The sequence below is a fragment of the Protopterus annectens genome, chromosome 4.part0, assembly GCF_019279795.1.
Source record: "Protopterus annectens isolate FY-2018-M chromosome 4.part0, PAN1.0, whole genome shotgun sequence".
Classification (NCBI taxonomy): domain Eukaryota; kingdom Metazoa; phylum Chordata; order Ceratodontiformes; family Protopteridae; genus Protopterus; species Protopterus annectens.
In genome coordinates this window covers 369,423,230-369,450,898 of record NC_056733.1, presented here as the reverse complement: position 1 = coordinate 369,450,898, position 27,669 = coordinate 369,423,230, and the positions used below count along the sequence as shown (strand labels likewise).

Sequence of the window (27,669 nt, the reverse complement as noted above, 5' to 3'; positions counted from 1 at the left end):
ATATGCACTTCCAGCAATAGGCTGACTTTACGCACACACACACCTTTTCTCTTTCTAGATTTACGATTTCCACCATCTTCAAGTATAAAATCATTCCAAGGTGAGAGGGAGAAAGATGAGCAACAACGTGTCTGAGCTGCCTGTCCTTTATCTTCTGGGATAAGTTCCGTCTTGCTACCAAAAGCAAGCCTCTGAAAACAGTCTCATACAAGTGCTAAAGTACAGTTTGCAAGACTTGTTAAATGGGTAGCACCCCCCCCCCCCAACACACATTAGATTTTCAGCTAAATTTTATTCATCATATATTTTCTTTTGTTATGGTTGGTAAGACATGTTACAATTGGCTACATTTTCAAGTTTGGTTTACTGCAGCAAAACAAGTTGCTGCAAACTTAATGATCCAAGTATGACACACCTAGCCTGCACATGGGAAAGAGTCAACAAGCCAAGCACATGTGCGCGCGCGCACACACAGACACACCGATATAGATAGACATAGATATAAATATAGATTTATAGTCTTTTACATACCTCTCAACTGTCACTGATCTCAACTGTCTCTGATCTTCCAGGGATGTCCCTGATTTTGACTGAAACTTCATCTCTTCCCCCTCTTAACCCTTCCTCAAAAGATTGCTGACTTTTGGAGGAAAGGTGGTGAATTATCCTCCACAAATAATGGCAATAATTAAGAGTTATAGATTTTCTTTACGTCACAAAATGTACACTAATTAACATTTTTTTTTATTTTGCCAGTGTCTTAAGTTAATAGTATTAATATTTTAAAAATGTCCCTGATTCTGGGTTTGCCCCTAATTCTGTTGAAATGTGTCCCTGATTGGTTGACACACACACACACACACACACACACACACACACACACACACACACACACACACACACCATGTACTTCACGGGTGAATGAAAACTGAGGTACACTCACGGCTATTTTAGAAATGGTTATATTTGCTATTAATGATGCCCTGATCTGGATTTAAGATATTTATGAAGAAGCAGCAAGCTTTAGAAAACTGCAGAAATGCACAATGACTCTTACCTTTTCTCTCGCCTGCCATTTCCTGTATCCCGAAAGCCTTTTGCAAAGGGGTTATTGTCGATTTTCAGCTGTGTAATCTGAAAGGGGGAAGATTTGGATTGGGGAAATAAAAATTATTTTATTGACAAACTGGGGGTTATTTTATTTTAGTTTATTTGTTGACCAGGGTAGAGCACTGATCCCAATGAATCATTTTCTGGCTCTCCGTCCAGTGATTACAGCCACATGAATTCACAGCATTTACAAAAAAAATTAAATAATTAAAAACAGAACAGTATGCCAAAGTTGTTTATAACATTTACAGAAATTATATTTACAGAAATTGTACCTCTTAAATAAGCTTTTATGTTGTAAATCTCAAAACCACTACAGCAAACCAACTGAATCACAATTTAGCTTCAGGTGACCCGTTCAATAAATTCATTTCGGAATACTATCACAGTTGTTAACAAAACAATAACTAATACAAACCCTGAGACAACATTTGTTTTACCCTAAGCTTACAGAGGTTGCGGCAGAGTTCATTATCAAAGTTCACTTTAATACATACTAAGGCATTATTTTTTAATATATTCAATTACCAAGCCCCCCCCCCCCCAAAGTTCTATCATATCTTTAGAACATAGTCCATTTATTGCAGATTGGCGAATTAAGGCATCTATAAAGGTGAACTCACACGCAGATTACTTAACCTTCCAAAAGGCAAGCAAATGATTCCTGCTACAGATGTCATCAATCAGTCAGATTTGTAAACAGATCATAAGCCATGTACACGTATATAACTCAGGTGTGTGTGTGTGTGTGTGTGTGTGTGTGTGTGAAAGAGAGAGACCACTAACTTTCTTTGCTCAATAATCCTGGACAAAGCCAAAAATTATAGGGAGATACAAAAGGCAAAAATTGGGGACAATTTTAAATATTACTCGGATTTACACAAGAGGCTAACACAACAACACATTTTACATCGACATGAATTTTCTAGACAGTAAGAGGTATGAAACTCTCTAATTGATGTCTGTCATTACTGACCGACTGTAATCCCAAGTTATGTACCAAAAATCAAAAATTTTAGAAGAGAAAGGACAAGAATAAGACGCAAAATCAGGAGCAGCTTAAATAAGCAAGAACCAACTGCAAGAGAAAACGCAATTAGACACACTAAAATATTTATTTTTTTATCTATATTTCTATTGTATTTAATCAGGTAAGTGAAGTAAACCTTTTTAAACAGAGGTCACTCAGTGCGCCATGTGGTAATGGTTCCCTTCCTGCAGTTCTCCTAGAGACAGAAATGTAGTACATTTGTTGGTAAACTCTTTTACTAGAAAAGCATAAGGCCTCTTTAGACTGACAGGCATACAAACTATCAAGCCAAATAACTGTTACTTTGCTTTTCCTTGAATCTGTTTAAAACACAGACTCAGAACATATCTGTCTTTCTGGTTATAAAAGAGGACGAATAATTTAATTGCCCCCCCCCCCCCAACACACACACACACACACACTCACTCACCTTATCTCGGTTATTTCAGCCATCGCTATGGAGGTTCTCCTTATCAGGCTGTTGACAGCCTTAAGTAAGCACTCATCTCTAACCTCCTTTCTCAGATTTTTTCAATTATGACATTGCAAATGAGACGCATAAAAAAGCAATCCCGTCTGATAAAACATATAATTATTTTAATATGTCTTATTAAAACAAAGTTTAAGACCTTAAGACTAGTGGGGCATACACAAACATAAGAATATCCTATAGGAGAACAGAAGTGTTCATAATTTAGCAGCATTTACAACTGAAGTTCCTCGATAATTATGATAATTTGCTGTGAGTTCCAGATTGTACGAATAACCTAAAAATAATGCTTCATAGGGTTGCCACCTGTCCCACTTTGCGAGGGACACTCTTTGGGAAGTTGTGTCCCTGCAAAGAAATCGTAAAAAAGGCAACTGTCTAAGATTTTAGGACAAATATATTTCCTATATTTTATGTAACCGCTGCATAAAACAGTTATTCTGTATCTCAAACACCTAAATGTTATAAGAAACAGAATAAGCAACTAAAATGCTACAAGAATAAGCTTTTACTTAGGGAAAAAAGTGAAGTTATGTCCTTTGTACTGGCTGTGGATATGTTTTGCCCTGCAAAATCTGACGTTTCTACCAACAATGCCCCACTTTGAACATTTGAAAAGGTGGCAACCCTATGCTTCAAAATGCCTTGATAAAAGCACAATGCCCTTTTCAAACATTTTCACAAGTAAACGCCAAAATATGTTACAACTAAAAAGAAGTCTACAATTTTTTAAGCAATCTACAAAGACAACTACAACTTCAACTAACCAAACTAAATTAAGAAAACATAAGGTGTCGCGTCTTTATTTACTCGGTATATATGATTCGGTCCAGAGTCCACCAAAGATATAGTTGATGGTGATTTAATCAAACGAAATATTCATTACAATCAATCAATAAATAAATAAACGTCACAATCAAAACACCCTAACCAACTGACGATTTTTTGCCATCCTTTACCAGCAAAACATGCATAATCTGATATAACTTTATTACCTTATCATTCTGGTATGCAGTCACGGCTATAAATTCAGTTTCAGGGAACACATACGTCCTAAATGTGCTGTACGGGAGCTTCAAAATGTCATTTGCTCTCACAATGTGAAATCTTGGCTGATACTTATGCATGGAATTTAGAATTGTCTGGATTTAAGAAAAAGAAAAGAACATGGTAGAAACCGATTAAGTAGTGTGACCAACACAGAGGCATGCATATTAACTGATGAGCAAGCATTCGATGCTATAACTCTGAATTTCAAGTTTTCTTGTAAAACATGCAAGCAGCAAAACAAAGTAGCTTTATCAATTGTTTCTTTAAGTGAAATAAAGAATATAAAGAAACTTGGAACAACAAGTAAAAGCAATTACACTACATTTTATTATAAAAAAGGCTTAATCAAATCACGTCAGCAAGCTTTAACTGGTGTAAGATTCAAAAAAGAACACTTTCTGATTACACACTTCTTCACAAAACGGATAACATTTATCAGACATAGGTATTATTTCCTAGAATGCTTTACATTTTGTTAATTGGGGTAGAGCGCTGGTCCACCTTGAGCTCATTCCAAGCTCAGCCCAGAAAAAAATGCAAAGAAAAAAGTATCAGTGGAAAACTGGTGGAAACCATGCGGGGGTGTGTTGGGGGGGGGGGGGGCACAAGTAAAGTTGGCATGCAAATTAATTATACACAATCATTCTTACATATATATGACATAAGAATTCAACAATCGAAACTGCCAGGCAAACCAGATGAACACCATCAACGTATTTATGATAAAAGAACCCCGCAGTGATTGAATACAGACGGTGCAGGCTATTTACAGTATTTTCAATTACTGAGAAGTGAAACAGAAAAGAAAGAAGCAAAATGGGAATCATACCTCTCAACTTCTAACAGCAAGAAATCTGGACAACGCCGTAAATAATAGGGGAACAAATACCTAAAAATAGGGACGCTTTTTAAATATTGCTCTTACACGCTTAGAAAGTTGATAGAATAACAGGATTTGTGTATGAATTTTCCGAAGGCTATGAAGTCTGAAATTCAAATTTCTGTCAATGTTTGTCAGTGATTTGCCAAAAAAAAATTATGAGGAATAGACCAAAAATATGAGGCAAAAATCTGCACAGTTGAGAGGAAAGAAAATTGGGTAGTAAAATTGCGAAAGAAGTATGAATACTTCTTTATTAGCATGAATTACACCCTTGAGCTAAAATCAATGGGTGTGGGGATGCAAGCCAGAGTGGAGAGCAAAATGAGACTCAACTTAACACATGAAATGGAAAACAAAAATAAAATTAAATGCATTAACAGGGCAAAACCTGTTTTCGGTGTTCAAAGTAACCAGCTGCTTTTGAAAAACCGAAAACGCTTACCCTTCAGACTATCCAGTTTCTGTACTACTCAAAAAGAAAACAAAATCACATTTAACTCCAGCTGGGACTGGAACTTGTACGCTATTAAACATCTCTTTGTAGCACTGTTTGCCATATCAAAAATGGCTAGGATGCATCGCCCTAAACAGCAGTCCAGCCTGCATACAGATTCACAAATATAGTTGCTATTAAGGCTAGGCGGACTTCACTGCCTGTCAAAATTAGTTGCAGAAAAGGAGGTAATGGTATTACTGAATGCAGAACAATAATAAACTTACAAAGCCATGCTTATCCGAAATGTTGTTCGTCAACTTGAGTTTGTGAAACGTCACGACTTTGGACATCCACTGCTCGCCTGTGGCTGGACTATCCGGGTGGATATACATTCTCTTTGGCATTTCAGGATCAGCTTTTCCTGCTACCATCCAGCGAGAGTTGTGGAACTTGTATCTGCAGTCATCAGCTGCCACAATATCCATCAGCAGAATATATTTGGCTTTTTTGTCCAACCCAGTACATCTGACTTTAAATGGAGGGAACATTCTCCTGCAAAATTGCAACAGATAAGGTGCTGAGTTCAAATATCCAAGCATCTGATTTTTTTTTTCTGAATCTATTTAAAAGTTTATTTTGGGAAAATACAGACACAATTTGCTTTACATTTTATAATAATGTTTGTTATCCTAAAATAATTACTACAGGCGTTATACGCATACTTTGACAGTACGCTGCAAGATATATCTTGGTATGTTTTGTCAATGCCACAGTAAAATGCTGTGTTCTGTTTTAGCAAGAATAGGATCAATTCTTGATGTATATTCAAATTAAAATTTAGTTGTTGCAGAAGTTACCTAACCGGCTTCTATGAAGTGTGGTACAGTTGTACGTTAAATCGCGTTGTAAAAACATTGCAAACTTGCAAACAGAACATTCTGAAAGCACTCGCATATTTAGTTATTTATTTCCCACTAAAATGCAAAATCATTCACGTGCCAACTCCCTCTAAATGCACACGAAAATGAATCCTAGCATTTCAGAAAGTGTGTGTTATTTCGTAAAACCATTCACATGTGCAAATAAGACATTACTTATAAAACACGCTGTCACCTCAAAGAATAAGAATTCAACAGTGAAAACAGTATGTTCAGCGCAATTACTGTAACACCTTAGCCATAATTAATACAGCGATAGAGTGTGATATAGCACTCCATTAAAAGTAGTAAGTTACCAGTGGTAAGATCACAGCAGCGTCACAGTACACACACAAATTGAGATATACCACTCCATTAAAGTTACCATTTACCAGGGATCACAACCGTCTCAGCATTTATGGTTTTCTAATCGCCAATTGGTGTAATAAACTGCAAGTATTAGTTAAAATGTCACCATCGAGGGTGCTGTGAAAATAATATACAGTGCGCACCCAGCCCCCACCCTGATGTTTATCTTTTCTCATAAATCCCGAGTGGGCTGACAGACTAAACCAAGAAACAATGCACGCTGCTAAAGTTTAAAATCTGGGTTCGAGTCTCTCATCACCCCCTCATGCAGCATATAAAATGGTAAAACTATTGCACTTTAATTCTTCCTTATCATATATTTCTCATAACAAAAAATGTTCAACACGATAGCAGCAAGATATGAAAGATATATTAGTGTTGGAATTCCCAGACTATTACACTGCTAAGAACTATAAGCAATGTGTTCCGTGAACGTGCAAGCAACCTTTTTCCCTAAGCTTCTCTTAAACTACCCTTTTCACTTGGTCAGTTATGAAGACGAAGCAGATGTTTCATCATTAAAGTTACATTTTAAATGACATCTACAAACAATTCTGCATTCAAAAGCTGTCAAAATGCACGGAATACAATAAATAACATTTCAGATTTACCTTCCAGATTTTGTTATGACCATTTCTGTGCCACGCTTGTGAAACTGCTCCCAGAGATCCTTCGCTTCCAGATGCACTTTGGGATCATCTTCTACTTCTTCTTCAGGCTCCAATGTTTTGAGAGGCCTCAGATGAGCGGCAGCTTGATGTCCCAGAGACGAGAATGGTATGCCAGTTTCAGCTGCCCCTACCAGCTGATCCATAATCGGCTTGGCTAGGGCGCCAGAGAGAGAAAGAGCAGCAGCTCCACTAGGAGGCAGGGCAAGGGTCGGGAAGAAAGGGGGCTGGTGACCTAGCATGGCGCTCATGGTAAAGTCAGGAGCCCGGTGTGGCAAGAAAGGATGATAAGCCATGCTTGTCCCCGGAATGACTGGTTCTCTCATCGGGGTAAGTTCAGCCACACCACAGGCGGGTCTGGGCTATGGCTAATATAACCCTTGCGTTCCCTTTTAGAAACGCACAATGCAGCCGCAAATGATAAAAAGTTACAGACGTTGCACAAATTAAAGCCAAGTTGCATCCCAGTCCCTGCCGACTAATTGCTTGCACATTGAATTAAATAAAAAAAAAGAAAGGGGAAAATCCACTGCTGTCGTGGCTCGAATGGTAGATAGGTCTTTGGATCACTGTACCCAAGTCCAGACTTAATGCAGTTGTAGAAACTGACGTGACAACGACTGTTTTTTCATCCTTGGAAAAGTATAAAACCTTTTGACTTGCAAAATAACCCACTGGGAGACTCAAACCTGGTTAGTAAGTATTTCAAGAACACTGTATCGAATCAATTCTAACGCAACCTCTTTGCCATAAACTATTGACTTTTATTTGCGTTCTATGGTAATCATCCAGTGTATCGCTTGCAGTCCAATGGAGCCTTCATTAAAAGAGAGAGAGAGCGCTTCAACTCTGCACTGGCAGCCTAGTTAGAAAAAAAGACGTCTGCTCCAAGAATCCCCTTTGAGTTTCTGTTCCCTATGCAATGGATTGCAATGGATGTGTTGTGTGTTGCAAGTTGCAAGACAGCCGAGCCTTGTTGATTGGCTATTTGACGCTTTCGGACCAATTGTGTAGCTCCATAGGCGTGGTTTTGACAGGTCGAGTGGAGGGGGACAGAACAGAGTTATAAAAAGAAGGTGTCGGAAACTGTAATGTTGCAGCAAAGCATCACTACTACCTCATGCCGTGTGAACATGTCAACATCACGGCAGTGGGAGGGGGAGCATGGGCTGAGCCACTGGAAGGCAAAGAAAGAGCCGCCTGTAGGTGGCTTATCTGCAGGAAAGAGTCAAGAAACAGCTGTGTGTGTGTGTGTTTGTGTGTGTGTCTGCGCGCGCGCGTGTGACACTTGGAAGAGACTGAGCAGGAGGGCAGAGGAGAGAGAGAGATAGAGTAACAGCGAAGCTGGTGTGTCTCGATATGAGAATTTTAGCATGTGCAACTTTTAGTTATAACGATATATTTAATTGTATAAACCATTTCTGCTCCCTCCGCATCTTTTACTAAGCTTATGGTCTGTATTAAGCTGTTTTGCATGTAATTTGGTTGTCTATTTTATCTTCTTTTAACGTCTGCGTTTTGTGTCATGCTACATTTGCTGCCACATTTTGTGTGTAATATACTAGAAAGAGGCTACATAATGGTGTCAGATGAAATGATGGAACAAAGGAGAGTTGTGAAAACACTGCAAATGAAGATGCTCGGTATGTCCTAGTGTTACCCTTCATTCTGCATTCTTTGGTTCGAAACCACTGTGTCGGTCGAGATTAATAATTAGGTTTCAAAAAATGCAGCGTTTTGCCTGCTAAGGACGATTGGTATTGAAGTGACTGAGCTGCAAGGTCCATTCAGGACATAAGTGTGCACACCGAACGAAACTTACACACAAGTACCCTCACTCCCATCTCTTTCACCAAATATAACCTGAACTTTAACTAGAAATACGGAGGAAAAGTCACCCAACAATCCTCCCACGCCACTAATTCTCGGGATCAGGGTGACTACACTAAGGGCAGATCTTATTTTGTTCATTTATTTATAAAGCTATCTGTTCTTGGTTTGTAGGACTTTAGCCAGGTATTTGAATTGTTTGGGCATATTTCGTTTTCAGAATATTGTTACTGAATGATGTTCACCAAGGCTGTGCAAAAGATGTTTGGCGGCACTCATCTAATTACTGATTTCCAGAAGAATGACAAGAGCTACTTCGAATGAAGAAAGCATTGATGCCGAGTTTTGAAACGCTTGAAGACAGGAGCGGAACATCTAAAACGATTAGCCCTTCTAACATTGCATTTTTGACGCACATGTTTAAGAGCGCTTGGCGCCAGGCTGCTGACGTCCATGTGGAAACTAAAGTCTAGGATCAATTTTCATTCAGCATGAATATCGCATCCACTTATCGCTCGCGCGTGTGTGAGTGCATGCGCGCGCCTCGGTGGTACTTATTAAGGTGAAACAGAAACTGTTTCCGTCCGGCGCATGCTTGGGAACTTTTGTACCTGCGTGAAAACCCGTTTAGCCCGACAGGATCTGGTTTGCGTTCTAACCTTATTTGGGGCAACATTCCTGCTTATTGGTCAGTTTAGTATTTTTTTATGTCGAGGTGCCGGTGTAAGTTAGGTAAAAAGGAATATACAACTATATTTTCTAACGGCAGCTGTGAAAAATCCTAAGCGGGAGTAAGCGCGTTTAAGAACCAATGCTAGTTATGAAAAAAGTTAAAGCTACAAAACTCTTAACTGAATGCACTGTATATATACCAATGTCAAAGAAAGATTCACGGGCACTTTAAGGCAATTTTTGCAGGCTCTATGAACTGGTGTGTTTTTGTTTTTCACTGTTACTGTACAGCTTGTTGATTTTCAGTAATACCGTGCCAGATTTCATGCAATTTTGTGCATTCTTATTTAGAAGTGTAAAGCCTAATAACTTAATAAGCATACTTATTATGCCTAGCCAATCTCTTCCGGAATAGGTGGCGTGATTTAGACATCAACATCAGTAGTTTGTGTGTGTGTGTACGAGTGTGTACATGCATGGGTGTTTGTGTATATGTACCGTTACTTTGTGGACATTTCCTTAGCAGGTTAAATTTGTGACGATTGGTGCAAGTGCTTATGCTTGTCTCTTTTTTCGTGGTTTGTTACTGATCTCGTAGACTGGCTACGATCCAGAAAGTGTAAGTCATGTATTATCAGTGCAGGGAAAGTGAACAAAGTGAAAAGGAATGCACAAGAATTGAGCTACTTTGCTTCTTTTATAAGCAGAAGGGGGTTATCTTATTTATTTCTCCTGCTATTTAACTACAATTCTTTAATGATCAACTTTGGGGCAGTCATTGAAACTGCAACCTTGTCTCGTCTGTTTCCATACGAAACTATGACATATTTTTTATTAAACACTTTATGATGTCAGACTTTTACTGGATAGTCTACAACTGTTAGTGCCCCACTCCCATACATCTTGTTCAATTTACGACACCTTGTATGTGTTGAAAAACTCATTGAAGTAGAACCACAAAGATGCAGAGCTTTCCTACCTGATCATTGGCATACAAGAAATGCAGCCTTCAAAATACATTATCCTAAGCATTCTGGAAGACATGACATGAATGTGCAAATTAATTGGGACGTTCGGACTACAAATTCAACCTATCGTAATGATGCCACTGCTATAATTGCCAAAGGCCGACATAATTGGTTAGTTGGGCAGGGAAGCAGCCTTCACAAACACTTTGGATTTTAGTTCAAGTAGTAAATTTGTCATTTTGGACTATCTAAAGCAAGTGCTCAAACGGAGTTTTGTATAAAATGAATACGTTGTGAGTTAAGCATTAAAATTAACTTTTAAGTGAAACCCGAGGACTTGCATTATGAAGAGAGTCGGTACTAATCTGGGATCAAACACAGGAAGGTGCGAAGTCTATGTATCTCTCCTAAGCCGCCTCGTTCAGACTATTGTGTGTGATAAATCTACACTGGCGCCAACTACCCTCGGGATGATTAATTTGCAAGCAAACAAAAGAAACACAATGCTCTTAAAGACTGACCAGTCCAGAACCCCTAGCCAGTTGTTAGCCAATAACATTGGCACTGCAGAGTAAGTATACGGCTGCTCTGTGTGTGTGTGTGTGTGTGTGTGTGGGCGGAGTACGCAGGACATACTTTTGAGTAATGTCGTGGACAAACGCGTAGCCAATCTGTATACTCAGTTTAGTAACAAAACTATTAATGTCTTGTATCCGAATCCTAAACAATCAAGAGAACTTGAACTTGCAAGAGTTTTCCAAAGTAAAAAAGCTGAGCACAAAAACCGTAGAGTCCGCCACCTTTTTCCCCTCAGAAAATCACCAGTTTTAGGAAGGGTTGAGCAAAAATGTAAGCCAGTGTCAGGGATGTCCTTGAGAACATGGTACACTTGAAAGGTATGCTGGGAACATTTTTTTAGATATCACTTTGAAACACTATTGCTTCTAGATATGTACTGTCGGTGATATTATAGGACAATACTAGAAGGCTGTTAGCGCAAAACTGACATTTCAGCTTGCTACAGTCCTGCCCGAGACTCGTGTGTGCATGCTTGTTATACATATATATAGAGACGAGAGAGAGAGAGAGTGGTGGGGGTGCATGCATCTGATATTTTGAGTTTGTTCCTCACACAACACATACCTGTCAACCTCTTAGAGCAAGAAATCTGGACAATGCCATAAATAAAAAAAAAGGGGGGGGGGTCAAGGCCCAAAAATAGGGACAGTTTTTAAACATTGCTCTTAGAAACTTAGACAGTTGATAGAATACCATGTTTTGCGTTAGCATGATTTTTTTGAAGGATATGAAGTCTGAAACTCAAATGTCTATCATTATTTTCTAACTTCAGTCTTTAATGATTTGCCATTTTCTAACTTCAATCTTTAATGATTTGCTACTAATTTGCCAGAAAACCACAAGTTTACGAAAAACGGACCAAAAATATGAGGCAGAAATCTATACAGAGAGAGCTATGACATTGGATTCCTGACAAATCACTGATGATTGAACGCACTAAATAATGACATACAACTGAGTTTCAGACTTCATGTCCCCCAGAAATTGCTAAGTTTATAAGAATAATATTTAAAAATCTGTCCTTTTTTGGACCTTTGTCCCACCATTATTTTAGGCTTTGCCCAGATTTCTTGCAATAAGAGGTTGAGAGGTATGGAAGGCGAGAAAACGGTACGTGTACACACGAGTGTATGTAGGTATGCAATTATTTATCATTTGTTTTTATCGTTTGTGTCTAGGCATGATAAACCTTCATTTATGCTGCTGTCTGTAACGGTTGCACTCTTTATCCCCTTTATTGTACGCCTACCGAATACCATCGTTCCAATAGGCATATATTACTTTAAATTTGCACGCTAGCAAATGCTTCTTATTTGTGTTAACTCCCTGGCTGGGACTGAAGGAGATCCATTATGGATCAGCCCACTATTCCGGTAAACAAACAGCCAAACAAACCCACGTATGTGACCTACCCCCACACCCTTTCCAGCTACGAGATCTGGGCTATTTGGTAAATACTGCACATAAATAATAGCAGTACAGGTTTTGTAAGACATTGCAGTAACCTGAACCTGTAATGCAATAGCTTGATACAGTAACACACCTATGCAGCAGTATTACAGTATAAGAACTCATTTCAGAGTTACAGCCCAAACAGGCCAAAGTGACAACTGAACAGATTTGACATTACTCTTACTATACTCATTGTCGCTGCAAAGAATTCACAGTAATTACAGTGAGTCTGCCCAGAGGTGTACATTCCGGATGAGTATCACCGGTGGCAATCTGCATAGTAAACGTTTGTCGGTCCTGGAACTACAACATTATGGGGTTCTGCAGTCAGGAAGTGTTTGGTGTATCGTAGTATCGTAGGAACTCATTTGAGCATGTTAGGATATGAGTCTCTCCTACACAGCATTGGACAGCATCTCACTCTCTGTAAGGTACTACACTGCAGTTATTCTGATGTTTGCTAAATGCTGTGTTTCTACGTTTTATTTTTAACGGTGGTTTATTAATTACCTGGATATTTCTAACACTCGTGATCCAATTCTTGTCTTCACGACAACTCGCCGTTATTTCGCCCTTGGTGCCTGACAAATAAATACACGCTTTAATATAAAATCATATTCTGCCTGTTAACTGTTGTTTCTGCAGTCTACAGATAATTTTTGTGAGATTTATTTGGTGTGTGTGTGTGTGTGTGTGTGTGTGTGTGTGTGATTACCTGCTTAACTCTTTTGTTTTCATTTGCCCAGTTAAGTTCAACATGCTCATCAAGCATACGTTCATGACCCTTGCTTGTGTTACCAGAGTCCCTATCTCTCTCTCTCTCCTTTTTTGCCAGTGGGAAAAAAGTCTGCCTGAGAGCCACGTTATGCAATGTGAAGGGGGGGGGGGGGGTACTTTGGCAAGAGTGCTGTAAATATTCCCATCAGCATGTGTGAGGCGTAGCGAGTGCCCATTACACCCGTATTTGTATTTATACCTAAACTTTCACACCCATTGCAATGTTTTTCACTTGAAGATGCTATTAAACAGGGGAAACGTTGACAGAACGGCATCCTTTCATCTCCCTAGAAGGCTCAGCCTCAACGATAGCTCCTTTGGGAGTTATTCCTTTGTACAAAGTGCTTAGGCAGGGCTTACTTTATCATTTTTTTTTTCATTTATACAATGTACAGAAGTAACTGTATAGCGGTACCTCAGATCAGCATTTGGGTACAACTTGGTTGAGAGAAGTGACCTTGAAACTTGTTTCAGTTAGGCATTTGTCTAAAAAAATGTTATCTGCAATGTGTTGCATGAAATCGAACAGAGAACACACGTTTTATATATATATGTATATATATATATATATATATATATATATATACACAGATTAAATTAAACTGCATTTAGAAAGAATCCAGACATTAAAAGTAGCCAATAAAACGGAATTTTACATTTTACTTAAGGGTTTTATTTTTCAAGTACCGAGATCTACCTGCACTGAGGCCTACCTGCTTATAACCCCCATCATTTTAAAGCTCTTCATCGGCTTAGTTAGAAATACTATGGGTGTATGATTGCAGGCTTTTCAAATGCCCAAAGGTGGAACACTTAAAAATCTGAGAAAATGAAAAAATAACACAAAAAACGTCAGTGCAAATGACTGTGCTTTGCTACTTTGCCAAATAAAAGCGCATTCTTGGGTAATAAGTAATAAAATGCAAAGTAATTGTTGTCACCAAGTTTTAAAAGTAGCATGGAAAATATTGTTTGCCCTAAAATCTCGAGACATTTGAGATTTTTCATCTTTCTTCCGCTGGATACAACTGCTTAAAAGGAGAATGTCCAGTGAAAGAATGGACCAGTGGGGACCATAAAACTATATTCCCTTATCAGGATTTTCCTGGTTAAATATTGTTGGCAGTTTCTTTAGTGTTCTTTAATTGTGCACACAAATACTACCTATTTTTCATTACTGCCTATATTTTACACAACAAATTACGGGCAGATTCTTCTTGAAAATATTTGTGAATGTCTGAGTCTATCGTGACCTGCTGGTCACAGCAGGCACGAGAGAATGTGCATTAAACTTAATATTGTAATATGATAACTCTTTTGATACTTTGAAAGCGTAGCACGTTTTTCCTGCCACTAATTCCCAGGTAAGAAATGGAGTGAGTGGAGCTCGTCTCTAGAAGTAAACTATTTCGGAAGCCAGTGTAATAAATACAAGTGCTAATGTCAAATTCAGTTGGCAATAATAACCCCCAAGTAGCAAGTAAAACGCAAATCAGTAGAATGCAAAATTATTTTATCATGTACAGCATGCTTCATTTTTGCACAATCTCTTCAAACCTCTTTTTCAGTTATATGAGACATTACGGTATGACCCCCCCCCCCCCCACACACACACACACACACACATTTAGCTTACTCCTGGTAGATTGGCCAATTTCTTTATAGGATAAATTCATGATATATATATATATATATATATATATATATATATATATATATATATATATATATATATATATATATACTAACCTACACCCGTAGAAAAAGTCCTTATCAATGGCTGTATGGAGTGCAGTGCTTAAAGATCTTCTATTCTGAAAAATATGAAAAAGTTACATTTTTGAATCATGCCATTGTTTGCTATCTATGATTCCTAATCATTGGAGGTTGAGTGGTATGCCTTCAATTGTCGATTCATACGGTAATGTTTGGCACAATCATAACCAATGTATACGTTGCACTACTATTACTTAGAAATTTGTCAAGTATGATTTTTTCTTGTCTTCTACAACTTTATTAATGCTGCCTCAACTTTTGAAGCATGTCAATTATTATTACAAAATATGTCTTGTAAGAGTGTGTTTCAGTTGTTTAGCTGCACTCTTAACGCGTTATGCCTAATGTACTTTAAACTTGTCATTCTACATTGTCAAGTTTACACATGTAATGTTACATTTATTGTACCCGGTCCTGAATGAAAAGGGACAGTAATCCATCCGACTTACCCGTTAACAAATTGCAAATATATATAAAAATGAATGAATGAGATAACAAATAAACAAATGCATGAGTATATAAATAAATTAACAACTAAATAACACATATTAAAAGTTTGTATACATTAGAAATGAGAACTTTGATGTAGGCCATCAAACTCCAATTACTGGTACAATGCTTATTTGGCCCCTTGACCTGCCCTGGACCCTTTTAATTTGATCTGACCTTACATTTATCTGAGGCCTACTTGCAATGCGACTGTGTATAACTTATTGTATGGTATGACTGCGTGAAGCTGTTCTTAAATGGACATTTTTTATCAGTGCGCTACCTCTGCATCCAAAGATAAATAAAAATAAAATATCATTAAACTTGTTTTACGTTTTACTCCTTTTTCCAACACCGAGTATGGCTGAAAAAGTGCATCTGGTATGTCAGCACAACTATCTTCTTAATAAATATATAAATGAAAAGTAATGGTTGTGAAAATCCCATGTACAGGGACAGTTGTTCTGGAATAAAGTGAACATGCTCTAGCTTTTTCTTTTTATTACAAGCTGTCCATTACCAGAGCTATTTATTTTATGGGAGAAAAATTGTAGCCACCCAGTTTTGCAATAATGAGTAGATTCATTTTGTTAAACAGTGAAATGCAAACAGGAGTGGAGTGGGTGGAATGTTTCGGAGGGTAAGCTGCTTGTTAGGTTTAATTTGTGTGCTTTAGGTTGTCTTGAGTGGTTCTTCCAAAAGGATGGACTGACGGAAGCCAAATAGTGGGTCTACCTGTCTATCTACCTATCATCTTTGTAAAATTTTGTGAAAATCTTTTATGCAAACTGTAACACTGTCTAAATGAAACTTGTATTTTTAATTTTACTCTAACCAAAAGATCACACATAATTTATAGAAAGCCCGGATAAAGCAAATTTCTTCACCTTATTACTCGTTTACAGTTAGACCAGCAGAAGAAGTCTATAGTCCGGGAAAATACATTACACTTGTGCCATCCTTGTAATTCTGTATGTACATTATTGCCTTATTTGTTGAAACACTTACAATATTTAAATATTATTATTTATTCAGTGTGTGTGTGTCCCGCCAGTGGGGAAAGAAGGGTAGGTGTAATGAAAAAATAAATAATAATAATATAATGGATTGTATGCTAGTGCATTTGTGCATTCAACTAATGCCAAAGGTAAAACTATTCTAGGCAGGTATATTTTCTCGTTCGCATTGGCTTGAAGAAATGCTTCTGCTTTATCTAGATACACATTTTCTCTTAACGCCGTTATCTTTGGAGGTAACGCTAACCTATCTTGTTGTCCTTCATCAACTTTAAATGTACAGGGAACTGAGGGTCACTGAACGAGGCAGTTTACAGATTAACCGTACAGAAGCCAAACGCTTAGATATAAATCATCGCATGACTATTTTGGACCATTGTAGGCTGTAGTAGGAAGTAAAGAGAAAAGGCAGCCTGACCCAAGTCTGCCCTTACCGATTACTGATTTAGCTATAACGGTATGATTTTTGTCCAGGAGTTTAGTGTTGGTCATACTAGATTTATCGACCTTTTTCGTGAAGTCTGTCAAGCTTAAGGAAATATATAAATATATTCCCCGCAGCAATTTTAAAAGGCAGTGCTATGATTTTTAAAACTGAGAGGTGGAGTGATGTTCTCGAACCCATTTTGTTAAAAGTTATTGCTATTATTTTAAAATGATGTTCTCTGGGGTAGGTAGTATTCTTATGTGCAGTATTAGAAGTATTTTGAAGTTCCATAGAAGAGCAGCAGGCGCTTGACCAGAAGTTGTTGATGGGTTTGCTGTCTGTTATGCGTGCGTGTGTGTATGTGTATGTATGTATGTGTGTGTGTATGTGACAGAGAGAGAAAGAGAGGAAGAGCGTTTGTTCTGACAGAAGAACAGCTGATGTTCTTGACTTTTTGTCTCATGCAGTGTGCTGTGGAAGAATAAGTAACACAAAGATGCTCTTTCTGATGGGCCTTGGTGTAGGAATCATACCTCTCAGTGCAAGAAATCTAGACAAAGCCTAAAAATGGGTGACAAACGCACAAAATAGGAGCACATCTTATGTATTGCTCTTATACACTTAGAAAGTTGCTAGAATAACAGGGATTGTGTTAGTCCACATTTTCTGAATGCCATATAGTCCGAAAGTCAAATATTTGTCATTTAGTGACTTCAATCTGCAGAGATTTGTGAGAAAAATCACACATTCTATGATAAACAGACCAAAATATGAGGCAAAACTCTGAACTTTCTGCTAAAATCTGGACAGTTGAGAGGTGTGGAGGAATGCATGATATTATGTGGGATTTTTGCCTGTATTCACTTGAAGGAAATAAATAAATCGATATTTTCCACATAAGCACAGAATTGAACATTGCTTTGCGAATCTTATTGCATACCTTTCAGCTGTTTGTGTTTGCTTGGAACATGCACACAAGCTATTGCTGAACATTATAGACCCTTACCACAAGAGCAAAAGCAAAACATTTGGTGCACTCCCAACTTTCATCATGTCTCAGAAAAGTATTTTGTTTTGATGGCTTATAACTGACCGAACTACGAACCACCCGGCAAGACTAGATGACTTGTTTTAGTACTCGTTAAATTACTGTTAAGGCGATGTTTCTTGAGTTCTAGTCCACAGTAACGCCACGCCGTATGCAGGTAACGCTGCCTTCTACATTAAGATCACACTTAAATGTAAACACAACCATCTTTGTGTTTGTTTTTATTTCACTCTTTTTTTCTTAGTAGCATGGCTTCTTTACTTAAGGCAGTGTTTATGCGTGACAGACAGCTAATTTTGATTATATTTATGCCACCTATACAAGACCCTTTACAACTGTATAAGACAATGCAAGAATTTAACAAAGTTAGCAGTCTTGCTTTCTTAGTTTTTATTACGATTCATATGCTTAATTGAAAATTTAAACACAGTATCACTTCGATCTATTTTTCTTATGTGTATGACTTTTTGCTAGAAAGGCACTTGGTGTCTCTAGACGTAGCATTACACAGACTACATACTCTCTTTTTAAACATCAGTGTTGCATTAATGCCATAAACAAACATTGTGAGGTGGCTTATAAAATAGTTTTAGTTACAGCAGCATTCTATCAACACATTATATTGAATATGTGAAAAAGGAAGAAAAAAAAAAACGTTCCAAACATGTTTTTCGTATATGTACATATTTCTAGTGCCTATGGGGAGAAATGAAAACATGATCACTTCCACAGCTAAAAATGCAAGATTATTACAGTTCCTGACTTTTAATAAATAACTAATAACCTCAAAACTATGAAATGCAGGCAATTAACTGACCGTCTTCAGCTGCATTGGTGTTCTTAGACCATAAATGTTTCTAATTTAATATACTTTTTATTCTTTATACTCTTATTATAGGATCTATGATTTATGTGTATGCTTTTGCTTAATTTAGTTTGTTATATTATTATTGTTTCATGATTTCAATATCTCATGTTGTTCCTTTGAATCTGTATATTATTTAATAAACATGTGGCTTAATCCATGGCTTCACGAGAACGTTTGCGTAAGTTTCTAGAGGAGAACATTCCACATTATCCAGTAAACAAAAATGCGTATGTAAATCACATCACACAGTTTGCTTAAACTTAATAAAGGGTTGACTTAAAAAAAACACTGGTATCTACGTAACAACATTCTTATGATGTGCACATATCTGTAATGTCAAGAGATAAGGTAATGAGCAATACTAGAAGATACCACAAAAGTGGTATTGATCATGGGTATTATTGGCTACTGCAGATCCGTTTTGCTTTCTGACTTCCAGGTTCATTGGGATTCCGAAGCTTTACCTTCGTATGTGACTATAAATAGGAATTTAGCACATGGGTTATACGCAATTTAACATTATAATACAGATACACAGGATTTAGGACGCCCGAGACGTCTCTCTCTCTCTCTCTCTCTCTCTCTGTGTGTGTGTGTGTGTGTGTGTGTGTTGTGAAGGAACATATATGATTATTACGTATGCACAGTAACATCATGCAGTGAGTGTGCCGTGTGCGCTATGTCATTATGTAAGGTGCTTACATGTTCTATATTATAAAACTTGAAAGAAAACATTACAAAAGAAACAAAGAAGCTCTGAATCCGCTGCATAACCTAGGATGGTTGCAGTATAGGATTTCAAACAAGCTTGAAGGTCCACAACGAAAATACGGAGTATTTTCAGTCCGATATTAGAGACAGATGAGACAAGGTTCATTAATTTATGTAAGGCTTTCAGGTAAAAAGGATATATGGAACTTATATAAATATTAATCTGAATATATATGTATACATACATACACACTTAATGAGTACTGCAACATTTTGTTTGTTTAATATTGTATACATAATGTGTTGGAACGATGTTATAATTTGAAAGTGTTTACATGTGTCAACTGTCAATGTTTGTTTATCGAATGTCGATGTCTTAAAAGCAAAATTAACGTTTTTCAACTTATATCAAGTGAGAATGACCAGTCCAGACCAATGGCATAGCTCTGAACTTATTTGCTCAAGAATTAGGGACACAGCCAGCAGAAATAGGGGAAGAAGACTCAAATTCAGGTACCATTTTAAAATTTTACTTCTGCGGTGGTGGTGGTGCTGCGGTAGCGTTGTCGGCTCACAATTAGACGTTGCCCGTTCGATTCTCAGTCAACGCGCCTTCTGTGCGGTGACATGCGTGAACGGGTGTTCTTTCGTTGAAGGTTGTGCGTTAGGCCTGGCAAGCCAGCACGTAAAACTATACTGCCACTTATTAGCGAACCGGAATTCCGGTGTGGCGACCCCTAACCGGGAAAAGCCGAAAGACGCAAACAAGCTTTAATTCATTTAGAAAGTTAATAGAAAAAGATCTATTTGCGTCAGAATGCATTTTATGAAGAATAAGAAGCATGCAACTCTACTGTCTGGCATTACTGACCGATCTAGTTAGTCATTTATTTCCGGAATGTAAGTAATTTATACAGGGCAGTCGGGTTACCACCTGCACAACTTTGCGAGGGACAGTCCCTCTTTGGGCTGTGTCCTGACAAAAAATATTAAAAGTGGCAAATGCCTTGAGATTGTAGGACATAATTATGTCCCATATTTTATGTAATAGTCGCATAAAATAGTTATTTCTGTATCTAAAATACCTAAATGTTACGAGAAACAGAGTAAGCTAAACTGCTACAAGAATACGCTTTTATTTAGGCAAAAGAGTAAAGTTCTATCCTTTGTACTGACCGTGGGTATGTGTCGACCTGTAAAATCTGATGTGTGTCCCGAAAATGTCCCACTTTGGCCATTTGAAAAGGTGGCAACCCTACAAGGCAGGATACAAATATAAAGCATAAAGGGGGGAGGGGCTGAAAAATCAGGGTCAGTTAAGGGCGGTATACGGTGGAGGTTACAACAGATGTGATTAAGAATTAATTCAAATAAAAACTGTTAGCTGAAATGTAAGGTCACAGTATATGCAGCTTGTTTAACACTGGCCTCAAAGAATGTACAGTCACCTTTACAAAATCCATGTCATGCAGGCAAAGTGGACAATTTCAACAGAATCTCTAATGCAAATTAATTGAGATGTCTTCTTACGGACTCTCACGTTGGCAGTAATATCAGTAGAAGTAGTTTTGTTTGTTTGCGCGTGTGTGTGTGTGTGTGTGTGTGTGTGGGGGTAGTATTGGTTACTTAGTGTATATTTTTAAATGCGTCATATTTTGAAACTAATTACTACTTGCTAGGTTTAAGATTCCTTACTATAAAGTAGTAAAATATTTAAGATTCCTTACTATAAAGTTTCGTCAAGCAAAATATGCGATAGGAAAATTCGATCCTGTTGGTAAGAATGTGCAGGTTCGAAACTGTACGTCCCCGGAATCTTGCCCCTGAGAGCAAAGGGGAACAGTTGAAAAGCAGAGCGCGGTACGTATTTGTAAATCAACAAGATGATTAAATAGACAGGCTCAAGTATACAACGTCCAGACAGTGTAGGGGCGTCTAATAAAAAACATAAGTAAATAAATTCACGTCTAGAACTAAGAGTCAGACGTGTAGGAATTAATAATAAAGCATTGCTTTGTTTCCCGTGTTTTAAATGTACTTAAATAAGGTGAGTATTTTTAAGAAGTATATTTGGCCAAGCAGCTTTAATAGCCACATAACCTGTAAACACACACACGTGTAAAGCAAGAAACGGCTGCACTGATTCGACAATGGCTGCGGCATATAGCCACGACTTTAACCGGGATGTTATTTCTGCATTACATAAATCAAATGAGTTGAGCAAATGCAATTACTTATTGAGGAGATACGTTTTGCTTTAGTTCGAAGTCAGAATACGCTGCTGTTAGTAAACACTTCACTACCATTCTTTTGGTTTAAGCTTAGCCGTATTCTAGATTTTCTAAACGAGGACCCAGTAAGGTAGCTTAGCACTTAAGAGGCAGTAAGTCTAACGGCCGGGGGAGGAACAGACAGCAAGGCTCAGCAAATGCATAGTTAGCACTCTTTTTGTATCATATGGCATTTTTAAAGTGTAATCCTAGGATTGTCACGTAGCTGATTTTTGCATGAACTGCAGAAACTAGTACCACCCCCACCAGAGTATTAACTTACGAAGTGCTTACACAAGGGAGTGTGTCGCTTTCAGAATTTGGAACAATGCAGGGAGGAATATGGCGAAGAATGGCCTCGAACCTGTTCGCACAGCAGTATGATTCAATACATTACTGTGCACATTCATTCATTTTTCATACTCGCTTTATTCTATTCGGGGATCTATTGATTTGACTTATAGTAATACATAACCGGCACATAAAACAACAATAATAAAATAAAGAACTACATCTACAAAAATAGCTTTGCAGGCTGGCATCTGCATTCATTTTTTTTCTTGGTGATAATAAACGCTTTACGAGCAATTAATGCTTCGTTAGCAGATGTTATAACTTTAAAAATGCTTATGCGTACGACATTTATATTTCTCTCGTTTCAAAAGTGTTGCTTTACTGATTAAAGACAATTTTTAGTAATAATATGTTTTAAAAAATTAAACGCAACAAGTTATGCATGTTTGGTAAACATTCATACATTGAATGTTATCACGGCATTTACAGTACTTTTGGCCTTCAAAGAAAGTGGGCCAGGAACTTAAGCACCAGATCATACGCCGCCTTTTCACTAAGCAGAAATGTCAACTATCCAGATTTTTGCCTTATATGCTTTGGTCTGTTCTTCACAAAATTTGAGGTTTGCTGGCAAATTATTGAGTATTCAAGTTATTAAATAATGCCAGACATTTGAGTTCCATACATTATGTCCGTCATAAAATTCATGGTGACACAACACCTTTTATTCTAGCAACAAGTTTATAAGAGCAATATTTAAAATCTGCCCCTACTTTTGTGCTTTTGTCCCTCCCCCACGATTTTTGGCTTTGACCAGATTTCTTGTAGTTCAGTGTGTGTGTGTGTTTTCTTGTACTTTTTAGAAGACGTTAACGATGAGAATAAATAGGATTGGACAGGACGGCACATTTTTTTGGTTTGATCTACCTATCAATTCAGGTTAAGTCTTTCTATGGTGGTGGGGGGAGGATACTAATTTTGTTTTATAAAATGGTGAGAACTACATAACCAGCAGCAAGAAAAGACAGCTTATCTGTTAAAATATGACATTTCTCACCAGACAGAATACGCTCCTGGTCCAATCGTTTTCAGAGTATTTTCAAAGGTGAGGCAAGTTAAACAGGTTGAAATAAATGGCGAACATTTGGAAGAAATTATATTTATCAATTATATATATATATATATATATATATATATATATATATATATATATATATAAATTATATTACTTTAGTATATACTTTTTTTGGTGGGGTATGATGCTGAAACATTTGCACAACTCTTCTTAAAACTGCTTTTTCTTGATTTGGAATGCATTGACGCAGTCTATCTCCCTTTTGTTTCTTCTAAGATATATTTAGGATGTTTAAGCAAATCTTCTACATATTGCCTTCTTGCCATATAAACAGCGTCCGGTCTTGAAGCACCACGGTGTAAGCTTTGAAGCGTGTCTTATCCAATATGAAAAGTGGAAGGGACATCTAATATACAAATGTCAGGGACACCCTATGTATTTAAATGATATGAGTTCACAGGTAAATCAAAGTAGATGGTTCATGTCTGACTTGACAATGTGAAAAAAAAAAAATAAAATAAAATCGTTGGCTAGACAAAATAATATGGGTATGGTGATTATGGAGGAAATGTATGTGCCTCATTGCCTCCTCCTAGCTGTCAACTCTCCCTTACTTTGCAGAACGTCCCTGATGCTCTGCCCACAGTAAAATATTTGGTTTTCTGGTAAGTCAAAGAGGACTGCAGTTCGTAATGGCATATAATGGGCTCCTTACTTCTCGTTCAGAAAATGAATGACGTGGCAAAACATGTTGTCTTATTAACTTTCTAAATAAATTCGAACAATATGGAGACATTGTCCCTGGTTTGGGGGCCTTTCTTTGTTAATGTTTTTGAGCTTTAACCCTGAGTCTTGACCATAGAAGTTGATAAGGCTGAGGTGCTAGACCCTAAGGTGTTATGATTTTTTTTGGATCAAAAACTCATGCGGGGGAGCACATTATACATCATACTCTCTGGTGTAGCTACCTCACTATGGGTAAAGTTTGAGTGTTAAAAAATTCAGGTTGCTCACTGTTCCACATTGAAAGAGTCCAATCCTTTTTGAACTATTATCCATGATAAATAATACTAAATTCCATTAATTAAGAACAAATTTTATTAAATACAAAGTAATACATTTTAACCACACTGTGAGCTAGTTCTTAGTTGAAATTGTTAGTCAACAGTTAAAAGTGTTCCACATTTTGTGCATCTATTTGTGCAACCTTATGAAAAATTCTGGAGCCAAAAACACACACACACACACACACACACACACACACACACACACACACACACACACATATATATATATATATATATATATATATATATATATATATATACATACACATAGGGTTGCCACCTTTTCAAATGCTCAAAGTGGGACATTTTTTGTAGAAAGGTGAAATTTTGCAGTATAAAACATACCAACGGACAGTGCAAAGGACACTTTTTTTTGCCAGAATAAAAGCTTATTCTTCTAGCATTTAAGTTGTGTATATTATTTCATGTAACATTTAGGTGTTTCAGATACAAAACAACCGTTTTATGCAACTGTTAAAGAAAACTTAGAAACTATTTTTGTCCTAAAATCTCAGGGCATTTGCTCTATAAATATATATATATATATATATATATATATATATATATATATATATATATATATATATATATATATATATATATATATATATATATATATGTATATCTATATATATATTTTTATTTTTTTTGCAGGACACAACTGCCCAAAGAGGGACAGGTGGTAACCCTCTTTAATATACATACATACATACATACATACTTACATGCCGGTTCGATCCTCGGCTAGGGTGCCTTCTATGCGGAATCTGCATGCCCTCCCTGTAGTCTCGTGGGTTTCCTCCGGTTTACTCCCACATCCCAAAGACATGCTGTAGGTGGACTGGACACTCTAAATTGGTCCTAGGCGTGAGTGTGCCTTCTGCGGAAGGTTGGGCGCCGGGCTGGCAACTCGACACTGTAAAACTCCACTACCAATCATGAGCGGACAGGTGATCGCTGTGGCGACCCCTAACCGGGAAAGCCGGAAGAAGAAGACATACATACTTACATGCGCACAGACGAGCGCCCTTTCTCTCTCTCTTTCTCTCGTGCGCGCGCGCACCACACACACACACACACACACACACACACACACACACACACACACTTGGGGTCAGCACGCTTTGGTTGTATTAAAAGCACTCCTCGTATCCTTCATATATATTTTGTTCTAATACACCAAGTGACCTTTTGCTTTATTGGATAAGATCGATGGAGAGGTCATTTGGTCCTTATCTGGGTCAGTAAAATCGATGTTCATGCTTTTGCTGTTGCTTTCTTCATGGTATAAACATACTTCTTTTAACATTTCATATTTTTTAATCAAATGTTCTATTCCTTACAGTACTGGAAAGGTCGGAAGCAGCGTCTCAAAATTTTATTTTAGTAAGGAAATATTACCTCTCAGCCTCGGAGCATTAAAAATCGCAGATTGCACTGGTTTACAAAAATCATTGTAGATGGTCTGAAAGAGGAGTTCTTTCCTTCTTTTTTTTCAAAACAGAACGAAAAATGCCACATATAATTAGTAATAATACAAATTTGTAGGTTTAATGTATCTAATAATATGTGTTGGTTTAAACAACCATGAAAAGGTCACATATAGAAAAAAAAAATCAATAAATTTAGGAGGAAGAAGGCATAATCTGACTGAAAATCAACGCTTTGCCTCAGTCTTACCAGATGAGAGGTAAGAGTGCAGCCAAAGTAACGAACAGAAAGTTATGCAGCGTTGCAGCCTGTGATGCAGCTGCCGAGTTAAATGTAATTTTGAAAAGGTAGCAAACATTATTTAATTGAACATTTAAAGGCAACACAAGTTACACACTTTGAATTATTCCACCAAGTGTTTTCTCACAGAGGATCTGAATTTGAATGTGTTCAATGCAAGAGAATAGAAAATTCTAAAAAAAAAAAATCAGTAAATGGCAGAAAGCTAGGCTTTACAAAAGTTCATGGAAAGTCCTCAGTGGGCTTAAGACCTTTGACATCTCTTACAAAATAATTGGACACTGTAAAAAGAAAGTAAGTGGAATTTCAGTTAATTAGTAGCGAAATGAATCAGAGCCAACATTATATGATTTGTCTAGGGGTACGGGTTTGTTAGTAGGGATTTGTGCATCAGCTTTTATAAGGTACAAATTGAATGTGAGTAGCGTGGCGCTGTGTTACACTATAGGGCTCTGAAGCGGGTGACCAGCATGGTTCATGGGAAAACTTAAAGGAGCTCGGCTTTAACAGAACGCCTCATTATCTCATGTCACTGGCCATGTTTTGGATATATAGTCGTTAATTAAGAATGAGATGCAGCCAGGCCTGCTACTGGACTTAGCAGTAGTTAATGTTTGACGGCCATAGCTATTTTTAATTCATTTTGCTTGAGTAGGCTACTTCCATAACCACGAGTAAAATAAATTGAGGCGCAGAGACACAAAACACAAGTTCATTATCAGTTCATAAGTGTGTGTGTGTGTGTGTGTGTGTGCGCGCAAACATACATACATGCATACATAAATACATGCACAGATAGATACACAGAACAGGTGCATCTCCGGTACAATGCAATGAGAACCCGACAACAGCTTAAACAAAACCATACATTTTTGCATAAAACTGTAGACGTTAAACAAAGGTATACACATAACACACATTATACGCCCTAAATTGCCATTGCTTAAATATTTGTTTCGTTTATGTCTTACGCATAAAAGTCGAATTCAGGTCTCTTCTGCTTGAATACCGCAGTATTTTGTGGTAGGTTGTGTTTTTACTATACAAGTTTTCTGTCTTGTTGTGCACCGGACTACAAGCAAATGCAGAAATGTACAACTCTGATATAAATACAAATACGCGATCCTGGTTCTAGACTCGCTATGAATAATACAGTCACATTCTACAGACATCATTAATAAAGGTAATTTCTTCTGGGAGGCGTGCTCCAGAACCATATTTTGACCATTGGTACATTCAATTACATGATACATTTTGGAGCTTTTGGCAGGTTTTTAATAGACAAAATGCAGTTTTAAACAATATTTTACAGATAGACTTGGACGCTGACTTGTCTGGTTCGATTTCTAGATGATTACTCGGGAACAGTCCGTTTGTTGACTCAAGAATCAGGGACAAGGTCAGAAAAAATGAGGGTCAAAAACTCCAAATCAGGGACACTTTCTGTTTATAGGTATTATAAACTTAGGAAGCTGTCATAATAAACAAAGTTCTACCAACGCGCATTTTCCGAAAATACGTTTATAAGTTAAATTACCACTGGAATTTATTGACTTAATTCTTTACAGTTTTGCTACCAAATCACAGATTTGATAAAACACAAACCAAAAGTTTGAGGCAAAATCAGTACCTTCCCTGAGAACAAGGACAGTTGTCAGTTATGGCT

At 37.4% G+C, this 27,669-nt stretch overlaps 1 protein-coding gene across 1 annotated transcript in view; it reads right to left on the bottom strand.

Annotated features, from left to right (window-relative positions):
• Positions 1 to 7,869, bottom strand: part of TBX3 (T-box transcription factor 3) — a 37,471-nt gene extending 29,602 nt beyond the window's left edge. The window contains exons 1-4 of the mRNA XM_044068335.1: positions 6,897 to 7,869; positions 5,284 to 5,551; positions 3,626 to 3,772; positions 1,058 to 1,134 (exon numbers count right to left, since the gene is read on the bottom strand). Of these exons, the coding sequence (XP_043924270.1) occupies positions 1,058 to 1,134; positions 3,626 to 3,772; positions 5,284 to 5,551; positions 6,897 to 7,279 (875 nt within the window). The 5' untranslated portion in view covers positions 7,280 to 7,869. The remainder of the gene's footprint in view (positions 1 to 1,057; positions 1,135 to 3,625; positions 3,773 to 5,283; positions 5,552 to 6,896) is intronic.
• Between the last annotated feature and the right edge of the window lie 19,800 nt (positions 7,870 to 27,669).